This window comes from Triticum aestivum, chromosome 6D (genome assembly GCF_018294505.1).
Source record: "Triticum aestivum cultivar Chinese Spring chromosome 6D, IWGSC CS RefSeq v2.1, whole genome shotgun sequence".
In the NCBI taxonomy this organism is placed as follows: Eukaryota; Viridiplantae; Streptophyta; class Magnoliopsida; order Poales; family Poaceae; genus Triticum; species Triticum aestivum.
In genome coordinates, this window is record NC_057811.1 from 284,053,928 (window position 1) to 284,067,823 (window position 13,896).

Below are 13,896 nucleotides of genomic sequence, written 5' to 3' on the forward strand. Positions count from 1 at the left end.
GTTGTCAATTTTCTTGCCACTACTAGTCTTATTTTGTTTCGGCGGCATCGTGGGATGAAGCGGCCTGGACCGACCTTACACGTACGCTTACGTGAGACAGGTTCCACCGACTGACATGCACTAGTTGCATAAGGTGGCTAGCGGGTGTCTGTCTCTCCCACTTTAGTCGAATCGGATTCGATGAAAAGGGTCCTTATGAAGGGTAAATAGAAGTTGGCATATCACATTGTGGTTTTACGTAGATAAGAAACGTTCTTGCTAGAAATCTATAGAAGCCACGTAAAAACATGCAACAACAATTAGAGGACGTCTAACTTGTTTTTGCAGCATATGCCTTGTGATGTGATATGGCCAAAAGGATGTGATGAATGAAATATATGTGACGTATGAGGTTGATCATGTTCTTGTAATAGGAATCACGACTTGCATGTCGATGAGTATGACAACCGGCAGGAGCCATAGGAGTTGTCTTTATTTTTTTGTACGATCTGCGTGTCATTGAATAACGCCATGTAAATTACTTTACTTTATTGCTAAACACGTTAGCCATAGAAGTAGAAGTAATCGTTGGCGTGACAACTTCATGAAGACACGATGATGGAGATCATGATGATGGAGATCATGGTGTCATGCCGGTGACGAAGATGATCATGGCGCACCGAAGATGGAGATCAAAGGAGCAATATGATACTGGCCATATCATGTCACTATTTGATTGCATGTGATGTTTATCATGTTTTACATCTTATTTGCTTAGAACGACGGTAGCTTAAATAAGATGATCCCTCGCAATAATTTCAAGAAAGTGTTCCCCTAACTGTGCACCATTGCGAAGGTTCGTTGTTTCGAAACACCACGTGATGATCGGGTGTGATAGATTCTAACGTTCGAATACAATGGGTGTAAGCCAGATTTACACACACAATACACTTAGGTTGACTTGACGAGCCTAGCATGTACAGACATGGCCTCGGAACACGTAAGACCGAAAGGTCGAGCATGAGTCGTATAGAAGATACGATCAACATAAAGATGTTCACCGATGTTGACTAGTCCGTCTCACGTGATGATCGGAGACGGCCTAGTTGACTCGGATCATGTTTCACTTAGATGACTAGAGGGATGTCTATCTGAGTGGGAGTTCATTGAATAATTTGATTAGATGAACTTAATTATCATGAACTTAGTCTAAAATCTTTACAATATGTCTTGTAGATCAAATGGCCCACGCTAATGTTGCCCTCAACTTCAACGCGTTCCTAGAGAAAACCAAGCTGAAAGATGATGGCAGCAACTATACGGACTGGGTCCGGAACCTGAGGATCATCCTCATAGCTGCCAAGAAAGATTATGTCCTAGAAGCACCGCTAGGTGACGCACCCATCCCAGAGAACCAAGACGCTATGAACGCTTGGCAGCAGCGTGCTGATGATTACTCCCTCGTTGAGTGCGGCATGCTTTACAGCTTAGAACCGGGGCTCCAAAAGCGTTTTGAGCAACACGGAGCATATGAGATGTTCGAAGAGCTGAAAATGGTTTTCCAAGCTCATGCCCGGGTCGAGAGATATGAAGTCTTCGACAAGTTCTTCAGTTGTAAGATGGAGGAAAATAGTTCTGTCAGTGAGCACATACTCAAAATGTCTGGGTTACACAACCGCTTGACTCAGCTGGGAGTTAATCTCCCGGATGACGCGGTCATTGACATAATCCTTCAGTCGCTTCCACCGAGCTACAAGAGCTTTGTGATGAACTTCAATATGCAGGGGATGAAAAAGACCATTCCTGAGGTATATTCAATGCTGAAATCAGCGGAGGTGGAGATCAAAAAGGAACATCAAGTGTTGATGGTGAATAAAACCACTAAGTTTAAGAAAGGCAAGGGTAAGAAGAACTTTAAGAAGGACGGCAAGGGAGTTGCCGCGCCCGGTAAGCCAGTTGCCGGGAAGAAGCCAAAGAATGGACCCAAGCCTGAGACTGAGTGCTTTTATTGCAAGGGAAGTGGTCACTGGAAGCGGAACTGCCCCAAGTACTTAGCGGACAAGAAGGCCGGCAACACCAAAGGTATATGTGATATACATGTTATTGATGTGTACCTTACCAGCACTCGTAGTAGCTCCTGGGTATTTGATACCGGTGCGGTTGCTCATATTTGTAACTCAAAGCAGGAGCTGCGGAATAAACGGAGACTGGCAAAGGACGAGGTGACGATGCGCGTCGGGAATGGTTCCAAGGTCGATGTGATCGCCGTTGGCACGCTACCTCTACATTTACCTACGGGATTAGTTTTAAACCTCAATAATTGTTATTTAGTGCCAGCTTTGAGCATGAACATTGTATCAGGATCTCGTTTAATTCGAGATGGCTACTCATTTAAATCCGAGAATAATGGTTGTTCTATTTATATGAGAGATAGGTTTCATGGTCATGCCCCGCTGGTTAATGGTTTATTCTTAATGAATCTCGAACGTAATGTTACACATATTCATAGTGTGAATACCAAAAGATGTAAGGTTGATAATGATAGTCCCACATACTTGTGGCACTGCCGTCTTGGTCACATTGATGTCAAACGCATGAAGAAGCTCCATGCAGATGGACTTTTGGAGTCTCTTGATTACGAATCATTTGACACGTGCGAACCATGCCTCATGGGTAAGATGACCAAGACTCCGTTCTCCGGAACAATGGAGCGAGCAACCAACTTATTGGAAATCATACATACTGATGTGTGCGGTCCAATGAGTGTTGAGGCTCGCGGTGGCTATCATTATGTTCTCACTCTCACTGATGACTTGAGTAGATATGGGTATGTTTACCTAATGAAACACAAGTCTGAGACCTTTGAAAAGTTCAAGGAATTTCAGAGTGAGGTTGAGAATCAACGTGACAGGAAAATAAAGTTCTTACGATCAGATCGTGGAGGGGAATATTTGAGTCACGAATTTGGCACACACTTAAGGAAATGTGGAATAGTTTCACAACTCACGCCGCCTGAAACACCTCAGCGAAATGCTGTGTCCAAACATCGTAATCGCACTTTATTGGATATGGTGCGATCTATGATGTCTCTTACCGATCTACCGCTCTCATTTTGGGGCTATGCTTTAGAGACTGCCGCATTCACTTTAAATAGGGCTCCGTCGAAATCCGTTGAGACAACACCGTATGAATTATGGTTTGGGAAGAAACCTAAGCTGTCGTTTCTAAAAGTTTGGGGATGCGATGCTTATGTCAAGAAACTTCAACCTGAAAAGCTCGAACCCAAGTCAGAAAAATGCGTCTTCATAGGATACCCTAAGGAAACCATTGGGTATACCTTCTACCTCAGATCCGAAGGCAAGATCTTTGTTGCCAAGAACGGGTCCTTTCTGGAGAAAGAGTTTCTCTCGAAAGAAGTAAGTGGGAGGAAAGTGGAACTTGATGAAGTACTACCTCTTGAACCGGAAAGTAGCGCAGCTCAGGAAGATGTTCCTGTGGTGCCTGCACTGACTAGAGAGGAAGCTAATGATGATGATCAAGGTACTTCAGATCAAGTTACTACTGAACTTCGTAGGTCCACGAGGACACGTTCCACACCAGAGTGGTATGGCAACCCTGTCCTGGAAATCATGTTGTTAGACAATGGTGAACCTTCGAACTATGAAGAAGCAATGGCGGGCCCAGATTCCAACAAATGGCTTGAAGCCATGCAATCCGAGATAGGATCCATGTATGAAAACAAAGTGTGGACTTTGACAGACTTGCCCGATGATCGGCGAGCGATAGAAAACAAATGGATCTTTAAGAAGAAGACAGACGCGGATGGTAATGTTACCATCTATAAAGCTCGACTTGTCGCTAAGGGTTATCGACAAGTTCAAGGGGTTGACTACGATGAGACTTTCTCACCCGTAGCGAAGCTGAAGTCCGTCCGAATCATGTTAGCAATTGCCGCATACTATGATTATGAGATATGGAAAATGGACGTCAAAACGGCATTCCTTAACGGCTTTCTTAAGGAAGAATTGTATATGATGCATCCGGAAGGTTTTGTCGATCCTAAGAATACTAACAAGGTATGCAAGCTCCAGCGCTCCATCTATGGGCTGGTGCAAGCATCTCGGAGTTGGAACATTCGATTTGATGAGATGATCAAAGCGTTTGGGTTTACACAGACTTATGGAGAAGCCTGTGTTTACAAGAAAGTGAGTGGGAGCTCTGTAGCATTTCTCATATTATATGTGGATGACATACTGTTGATGGGAAATGATATAGAATTCTTGGGAAGCATAAAGGCCTACTTGAACAAGTGTTTTTCAATGAAGGACCTTGGAGAAGCTGCTTATATATTAGGCATCAAGATCTATAGAGATAGATAAAGACTCCTCATTGGTCTTTCACAAAGTACATACCTTGACAAGATATTGAAGAAGTTCAATATGGATCAGTCCAAGAAGGGGTTCTTGCCTGTATTGCAAGGTGTGCAATTGAGCACGGCTCAATGCCCGACCACGGCAGAAGATAGAGAAAAGATGAGTGTCGTCCCCTATGCCTCGGCCATAGGGTCTATTATGTATGCCATGCTGTGTACCAGACCTGATGTAAACCTTGCCGTAAGTTTGGTAGGAAGGTACCAAAGTAATCCCGGCATGGAACACTGGACAGCGGTTAAGAATATCCTGAAGTACCTGAAGAGGACTAAGGATATGTTTCTCGTTTATGGAGGTGACGAAGAGCTCGTCGTAAAGGGTTACGTCGATGCTAGCTTCGACACAGATCTGGATGACTCTAAGTCACAAACCGGATACGTGTATATTTTGAATGGTGGGGCAGTAAGCTGGTGCAGTTGCAAGCAAAGCGTTATGGCGGGATCTACATGTGAAGCGGAATACATGGCGGCCTCAGAGGCAGCACAAGAAGCAATCTGGGTGAAGGAGTTCATTACCGACCTAGGAGTTATTCCCAATGCGTCGGGCCCGATGACTCTCTTCTGTGACAACACTGGAGCTATTGCCCTTGCCAAGGAGCCCAGGTTTCACAGGAAGACCAGGCATATCAAGCGTCGCTTCAACTCATTCGTGAAAATGTTCAAAATGGAGACATAGATATTTGTAAAGTACATACGGACCTGAATGTAGCGGATCCGTTGACTAAACCTCTCCCTAGAGCAAAACATGATCAACACCAGAACTCTATGGGTGTTCGATTCATCACAATGTAACTAGATTATTGACTCTAGTGCAAGTGGGAGACTGTTGGAAATATGCCCTAGAGGCAATAATAAAATGGTTATTATTATATTTCCTTGTTCATGATAATTGTCTATTGTTCATGCTATAATTGTGTTATCCGGAAATCGTAATACATGTGTGAATACATAGATCACAACATGTCCCCAGTGAGCCTCTAGTTGACTAGCTCGTTGATCAACAGATAGTCATGGTTTCCTGACTATGGACATTGGATGTCATTGATAACGGGATCACATCATTAGGAGAATGATGTGATGGACAAGACCCAATCCTAAGCATAGCACAAGATCGTGTAGTTCGTTTGCTAGAGCTTTTCCAAATGTCAAGTATCATTTCCTTAGACCATGAGATTGTGCAACTCCCGAATACCATAGGAGTGCTTTGGGTGTGCCAAACGTCACAACGTAACTGGGTGGCTATAAAGATGCACTATGGGTATCTCCGAAAGTGTCTGTTGGGTTGGCACGAATCGAGACTGGGATTTGTCACTCCGTATGACGGAGAGGTATCTCTGGGCCCACTCGGTAATGCATCATCATAATGAGCTCAATGTGACCAAGTGTTTGGTCACGGGATCATGCATTACGGTACGAGTAAAGTGACTTGCCGGTAACGAGATTGAACAAGGTATTGGGATACCGACAATCGAATCTCGGGCAAGTAACGTACCGATTGACAAAGGGAATTGTATACGGGATTGATTGAATCCTCGACATCGTGGTTCATCCGATGAGATCATCGTGGAACATGTGGGAGCCAACATGGGTATCCAGATCCCGCTGTTGGTTATTGACCGGAGAGTCGTCTCGGTCATGTCTGCATGTCTCCCGAACCCGTAGGGTCTACACACTTAAGGTTCGGTGACGCTAGAGTTGTAGAGATATTAGTATGCGGTTAACCCAAAGTTGTTCGGAGTCCCGGATGAGATCCCGGACGTCACGAGGAGTTCCGGAATGGTCCGGAGGTAAAGATTTATATATGGGAAGTCCTATTTTGGCCACCGAAAAATGTTCGGGATTTTTCGGTATTGTACCGGGAAGGTTCTAGAAGGTTCCGAAGTGGGGCCCACCTGCATGGGGGACCCACATGAACGTGGGTAGTGGGGGCAAGGCCCCACACCCCTGGTCAAGGCGCACCAAGATCCCACCTTAGAAGGAATAAGATCATATCCCGAAGGGATAAGATCAAGATCCCTAAAAAAGGGGGATAACAATCGGTGGGGAAGGAAAATGATGGGATTTCTTTCCCCCACATTTGCCAACGCCCCAATGGACTTGGAGGGCAAGAAACCAGCCCCCTCCACCCCTATATATATATGGGGAGGCGCATGGGAGCAGCACCCCAAGCCCTGGCGCCTCCCTCCCTCCCTCCCGTGACACCTCTTCCTCCCCGCTTGCGCTTGGCGAAGCCCTGCCGGGATCCCGCTACTTCCACCACCACGCCGTCGTGCTGCTGAATCTCCATCAACTTCTCCTCCCCCTTTGCTGGATCAAGAAGGAGGAGACGTCCCCGCTCCGTACGTGTGTTGAACGCGGAGGTGCCGTCCGTTCGGCGCTAGGATCATCAGTGATTTGGATCACGACGAGTACGACTCCATCAACCCCGTTCTCTTGAACGCTTCCGCGCGCGATCTACAAGGGTATGTAGATGCACTCCCCTCTCTCTCGTTGTTAGGTGAATCCATAGATTGATCTTGGTGATACGTAGAAAATTTTAAATTTCTGCTACGATCCCCAACAAAACTGCCCGAGCGAACTTGCACTCAAAAAATAGGTGTTTGATAGACTCGTAATGTTGGCAAAAGACACATGTCTTGGAACCATGCCAGTTTCGACGTGCCAGATTATCTCTAGTTAGGATGACTCCTTTGTTAAGAAACCAGAGGAAAATCTTCACTCTTAGGGGAATTTTTAGCTTCCACAATTTCCTGTTATCAACAGAAACATCACAATGAACCATTGCATCATACATGGATTTGACCGAAAATTTGCCATTCCGATGCAAGTTCCATTGAAAAGTGTCCGGATCATCTGACAGTTGAATGTCCTCCAGGCGAGTGATTAATTCATTCCATGCTGTCAGACAAGTGCCCAAAAGATCCCTACGGAAAGAAATATCGGGGTTTTCCTGTCCTAATACTTGTTTGATCGTGACAAATTTATGTCTGACGATCCGGTACAAACTCGGATATTGCACCATTAGGGGAGTGTTCCCTAGCCAGGTATCTTCCCAGAAACGAACCTGAGCACCGTCCCTAACCAAGAAGGTCCCAAATTGGAAGAAGAATTCCTTGGCCTTCATGACACCACTCCAAAAATGTGAATCCCCAGGTTTCCAATGAATTTGAGAAATGGCATTGGATCCCACATACTTGTTGCGAATGATTTCCTGCCATACTCCATTCTCAGTGAGTAATCTATAGACCCACTTGCTGAGGAGAGCGATATTTTTAATCTCAAGGTCTTGGATTCCCAGGCCCCCTTGGCTTTTAGGTCTGCATAATACGCTCCACCTAGCCAGTCTATATTTCTTGGTTTCGTTATCACACTGCCAAAAAAATCTGGATCCAAAGTATTTAGACGCTATAGAACCCCTTTCGGCAGGTGAAAGAATGACAACATGTATAAAACCATGTTGCTTAGGACAGAATTGATCAAGATCAATCGCCCCCCATAAGACAGGAGTTTTGCCTTCCAACTGGCTAAACGTTTCTCAAGTCTCTCTTCCACATGCTTCCACTCAGCGATAGTTAAACGCCGATAGTGTATGGGGATACCCAGATACCTAATCGGAAACTGCCCGAGCTGGCATCCAAAAATGTCGGCATACTCGGGTGCAGATTCTGCAGCATCTCCAAAGCAAAAAAGTTCACTCTTATGAAAATTAATTTTGAGACCAGAAAGTTCCTCAAAGGCACATAAGAGCAGCTTGAGATTTCTTGCTTTATCTAGATCATGATCCATAAATAGGATCGTGTCATCTGCATATTGTAGAATGGATAGACCATCTTCTACCAGGTGTGGGATGACCCCGCTAATTTGACCATCCACCTTGGCCCGCTCCACTAGGGTAGTTAGCATGTCGGCCACAATGTTAAACAGAATAGGAGATGCGGGGTCGCCTTGACGAAGCCCCTTCCTTGTCTGAAAATAGTTGCCAACGTCTTCATTAACTTTTATGGCCACACTACCGCAAGAGATAAAGCTCTCTACCCAACGGCACCATTTTTGTGAAAACCCTTTCATGCGTACGGTTTGCAACAGGAAGGGCCACTTAACTTTGTCATAGGCTTTCTCAAAATCAATTTTAAAAATGACACCGTTCATTTTTTTCCGGTGCAGTTCATGTACAGTTTCATGCAGGACGACCACTCCATCTAAAATGTTGCGACCTTGCATAAATGCTGTTTGTGTGGGTTTTACGACATGGTCAGCTACACCGTTCAACCGATTAGTCGCTACCTTCGTAAGAATTTTATTTCCCTTAAAAGTTCTAGAAGCAATTAAAATAAAATCGGAGCGTCAAAAGGATGAAGAACGAAACCAAAGGGTACAAAAAAACGGGAGATAAAGAGGAAGAGATGAATCTTTGTTGACATGTAGAGTAAATTGCAGTGACCTTCAGAAGTTCAGATTAACCGAGAATGCTACATAACATAGGCTAAGCCAATCGCCATGGCATCTCTAGTAGTAGTGGTGGTGGTGGTGGTGGTGACCTTTACGTACATCCAAGATACATCACTCTAATACTCTACTAGTTATACACCATACACAGCTAGTTATACGTAACCCCAATCAATCGTACGTAAGTACAGACGTTGTACTCACAATCCTACGCGTAGATGGCATAGCGCATGCTCTCGCGCACCATCAGGTGGCTGACCTCGTCGGCCCGTGGCCGCCATACGCTCGCCGCCCAGGCTTCCTCCGTCGGCAGGTCCTCGCCGTCGAAGCGGACGGCGCACGCCAGCGCCAGGAGCGCCCTGGCCAGGGCGCCGCCCACGCTCGGCGCAGCCGCGGCGGCGCCGGCATCACCGTCGGCGCCGAGGCCGAGCGCGCTCTCGTCCACCACCCGCGCCGTCGATCTCCTCCCCCTCCTCCGCCGCCACCGCAGGCCCTGCCGGACGAGCGCCACCACGTCGCCCCACATGTCGACAAACGGCAAGAAGCTAGACACGGGCGGCACAGCAGTATGGAATGGAGTGATCACACGTACGTACGTGCGCGGCCTCTCCTCGGTCTCTCACCACCAGAGCTTGGCGGGGACACGGCAGGAAAAGCACATCCTTGCGTGCACGCACACTTTTGTGGATCACACGGCTCGCACCACGCCCATGGATCCTCCCATGCTTGGAGCGACCAGCTGCGTCGTCCACACACACAGCATCTCGGTGGGGGTTGTGGCAGATCACAGGTATGTATGCGCGCTGGTCCGAGGGAACTAGAAGGGAGCGGAGCTGGGGGATGGTGGAAGCTCGCTGGGATCACGGTGGTATATATGCAGGGAGGAAGAGGAGACAGGCGGAAGAAGATGATGGTGGTGGGGAGCGGGGAGCACTCAAAGGCACGTACTCCTACGAGCTAGTGGGGTGGGATTCCGCTGTGCGCCTCTGTGCGCTGTGGTGCTGTTGGTGCTTGTTTCTTTCCTTCACCGTGTGTGAGTGTGACGGGGAGACGCAAGCCAAACCCAAACAAACAAACGGACATGGAGTATGTGAGCTCGAGCTCACATGCACCCTTTCTACAGTAAAATCAATTTAAAAAAAAAAGTTCAAAAAAATTTGATTTTTTTGGCAACAAACATTGATGTGTGTTACACATGCGTGTCAATTTTCGTGATGAAATGACATTTGTGGAGGCCTTGGCAAAAAAGACAAAATCATGCTCGAAAAATTTGTTTTTGAAGCATTTTGGAGCATTGATTTTGTTTTTTTCACCGAGACCTGCATGAATGTCATTTTGTCATGGAATTTTGCACACATGTGAAAAATACATCAACGTTTGTTGTGAAAAAAATTCAGATTTTTTTGAACTTTTTAAATATTTTTTTGATTTTACTGTAGCAAAAGGTGCATGTGAGCTCGAGCTCACAAGAGCACTTTCGCAAACTAATGCTCTGCTTTGTGCATGGAAGCAATTTTTCCTTTTCTTTCTATATAGAGATTAATGTTTCCTATATAGTTGTTGTTTGCTTTTTAACGGCACTAGTCAATGTGTACGTGCAATGCACGTTAATTTGGAAGTATATTAAGTGCATGCGGATATAAATAGGATATTGTTTGCGTGTTATTATATGATTAGCACTATATTTGGCATGAAATTAACTGCATTATTTGCGTGTTATTATGTGGTTAGCACTATATTTGACATGAAATTAACTGCACAGTAAACGTGTTGAGCACTCGACATTGAAGCAGTCTAGGTCGTTGGATTGACATGATTTGATGATGGAGATTAACTGAATCTGCTCCTTTGGGTCTTTTTATATTGATGATTAGCACTATATTTGACATGAAATTAACTGCACAGTAAATGTGTTGAGCGCTCGACATTGAAGCGGTCTAGGTCGTTGGATTGACATGATTTAATGATCGAGATTAACTGGATCTGCTTCTTTGGGTCTTTTTATATTGATATAGATAACAACATCACCGGTGTTAGCCTACTTGTAACGTATAAACCCCGTCCTCTGGACTGGAGTGGGAAATATATGAGCAAATCTTGTAGTCCAGTAATATCTAGAGCTTAATACCAGAACAAGTGCTTCATATTAGACAGTTCCTGTTCTAACGATTTTGGAGAAATTCCTGTCGACTACATGTTTCTACTGCATAAAAGTGATTCCAATTGCCACCTTTTGTTTTCTTGTCATTTCTCCAAATATTAACAGGAGGCAATCATCCATCCATTTTGCATTTGTCGAGATCTTGAAGATATTTTATTCCTCAAGGGATCATGTCAAATCTAAGCCGCTGTTCCACAATGTATGGCCAGTACTTTACCAATTCCTGTTAGCCGGTCTGTTTATGTGTGCACGAAGACAGATCGTGCCATGCCGGGGAAGCCAATGTTTTTTTTGGCATATATACTCTCTCTCTCTTCTTCTTTTACGAAAAGGCCTCAATTCTATTTTTTTAGGGAAAAAAGAGTTTTATTCCAAAATGATAGAGTCACAGTCAAGAAGTAAGAGCTCCTCTATACATGAGGGTCCTCTGTGTAGCCATACAGCAGTGCTACACTCAGTACGAACGTCCCTGAATATAATGAAAATACATCGAGGTGTGGAACGTCGTTTTGTTCTTTTTTCTAGAAAACATTCAATCTATTCATCTTTTCTTTTTCTTTTTTTGCGGTTGACGATCTATTCATCTTCAACAATGGTTGCACAACGAACATCAGAATAATAAAATTACATACAGATCCTAGACCACATAGGGACGACTACAAACATTGAAGCGAGCCGAAGCCGCACCGACGTCATCACGCCTCCCTTGCTGGAGCTTGCTGTAGTAGACAGTCGGAAAATCCTCGTGCTAAGACTCTATAGGACCACCGCACCAGAACAGCAATCGCCGCCGTTGAAGAGTAGCGTAGATCAAAGAATTGAACTTGAAGACGCACAAACGTAGACAAAGTACGACCAGATCCGAGCAAATCACCAAGAACAGATCTGTCGGAGACACATCTCCACACGCCCACCGACGATGCCAGATGCACCACCGGTGCTGGGGCTAGGTGGGAAGAACCTTATTCCATCTTTAGGGAGGCGTCGCCGCCTCGTCTTCCTGAGCAGCACAAAGGCCGGGATCTACGCTACTAACAGAACTCGAAGGAGCATCTAAAGACGGCGCCCTCCCGCTGGTTAAGGCCGGGATCCACCACGCCGCCATGGCTCTGAGACCATTGGAGACGAGGCGGACCGGCGGCGGCGCTTGCTGCTGGAATTTTGTCTATTTTGGGCCTAACCCAATAGCAGTTTCAGAAATTCCTAATAAATCATAGAGGCCCACGCAGCCCATTCGTGCAAGGCAAGAGGTAGAACTAAAGTTTAGTCCCACATTGCTAGTTTAGAGGGAGTTGGACCTCTTTATAAGGGAGGCTCTTTCTCCACATGTATGAGGATGAGAACAAGAGGGACATCCACGCGCGCTCCTCCTCCGCCGCCCGCCGCGCCGCGGGTTGCGGGAATGAGCCGAGCCGATGCACGACGGGTATACGAAAGGTCACGCGAAAGCTGAAACGTTTTTGCTGTAGTGGAGATTGAATATGAACGGCGCACCTCTTCGCCTGCTGCCTGTTCGTTTCGTCTCCCTTGTTCCCTTCAGCTCCCGGCGCAGCCTTTCGCCTCCTTCTCTTGCGCCTATAAAAGGGAGGTCGCTTCTCTCAGAAAGACGCACCAGAACTTCTTCCTCTCGCCACAAGTTCCTGAGCACTGCGTTGATGCTACGTTCTTCCCCATCCCGGCTTGCGGCGTGCATCGCAAGTCGGGACAGTAGGCCTCCAAAACCGCACCTCTTTAAGTCCTGTACGGGAGAAGGGTGATAAGGTTTTTGGGGAGCGCTTCGCGCGACTACTGACTTCTTCGTCACGGACGCCCCGGACTCCGACGACTACTTCCCCGACAACGACTTCTTCCCCGACGTCGACAACCTCCTCAACGACATGGCTGGCGAGGACACTAACCCCAAGTCCAGCGCTTCTGTTGCTGCTGTGCCGTATGTGTTCTTCCTCATTCTATTAGAGACCCTGCTACAGTTCCTTGTTCTAGTGTTTCCCCTAGACATGTTAGACTCTGTTTCATATATGCAACTTGCTATACTATCTGCTCTAGATGTGTTTAGTTACAGTTCATATATGAAGATGTTGTTTACCTTCTCTTTGTCAAATCGCATGACTTATTTTATCACTGGTATACTAGTCATGCTTTATCTAATATTTATGTTAATAAAATTATTTGGTAAATTGCTCATATTTCCAACAATCCAAAAACCTTATTATAGGCAATTTACACCAAGTGGTTTTGCTGCTTCCATGAGACCTCCTATGTTTGAGGGTATCCACTATAAGAGGTGGCGCGTGAGAGCAGTCTTATGGTTTCAAACCATGAGTTGCTATGACGCCACTCTTGGCAAACCTGAAGGGGAGCTTGATGCCCAACAGGAACAAGCTTTTCAAAAAATGGATACTCTGTTTAAGGCTGCTCTCTTGAGTGTTCTTGGTGAGAACATAGTTGATGCGTATGCGTCAATTGATAATGGAAAAGATATGTGGAACGCACTCGAGGCCAAGTTTGGGGTCTCAGATGCTGGCACTGAGCTGTACATCATGGAGCAATTCTATGATTATAGGATGACTGAAGAGCGCTCCGTGGTTGAGCAAGCTCATGAGATACAGTCATTTGCTAGAGAACTTGAGCACTTCAATTGTATGCTACCAGACAAGTTTGTTGCCGGAGGTATCATCACTAAGCTTCCTCCTTCATGGAGGAACTTTGCTACCTTACTGAAGCATAGGAGACAGGAGTTTTCCGTTCCAGATCTCATTGGTACTCTTGATGTGGAAGAAAAGGCAAGAGCAAAGGACACACGTGCTCGAGGTATTGAGGGAGGATCTAGTGCCAATCTGGTACAGAAGCAAAACTTCCAGCCCCACAAGTTCAAGAACAA

At 45.8% G+C, this 13,896-nt stretch overlaps 1 protein-coding gene across 1 annotated transcript; it reads right to left on the minus strand.

The window, feature by feature from the left end:
* Positions 1-8,798: 8,798 nt before the first annotated feature.
* Positions 8,799-9,850, minus strand: LOC123141485 (uncharacterized). The gene has a single exon (XM_044560610.1). It carries the CDS (start codon positions 9,378-9,380, stop codon positions 9,063-9,065), a length of 318 nt encoding a protein of 105 aa, XP_044416545.1. The 5' UTR covers positions 9,381-9,850; the 3' UTR covers positions 8,799-9,062.
* Between the last annotated feature and the right edge of the window lie 4,046 nt (positions 9,851-13,896).

Coding starts and splice junctions, on each gene's coding strand:
- LOC123141485 (XM_044560610.1), bottom strand. CDS start 9,380: ATGTGGGGCGACGTGGTGGCGCTCGTCCGGCAGGGCCTGCGGTGGCGG.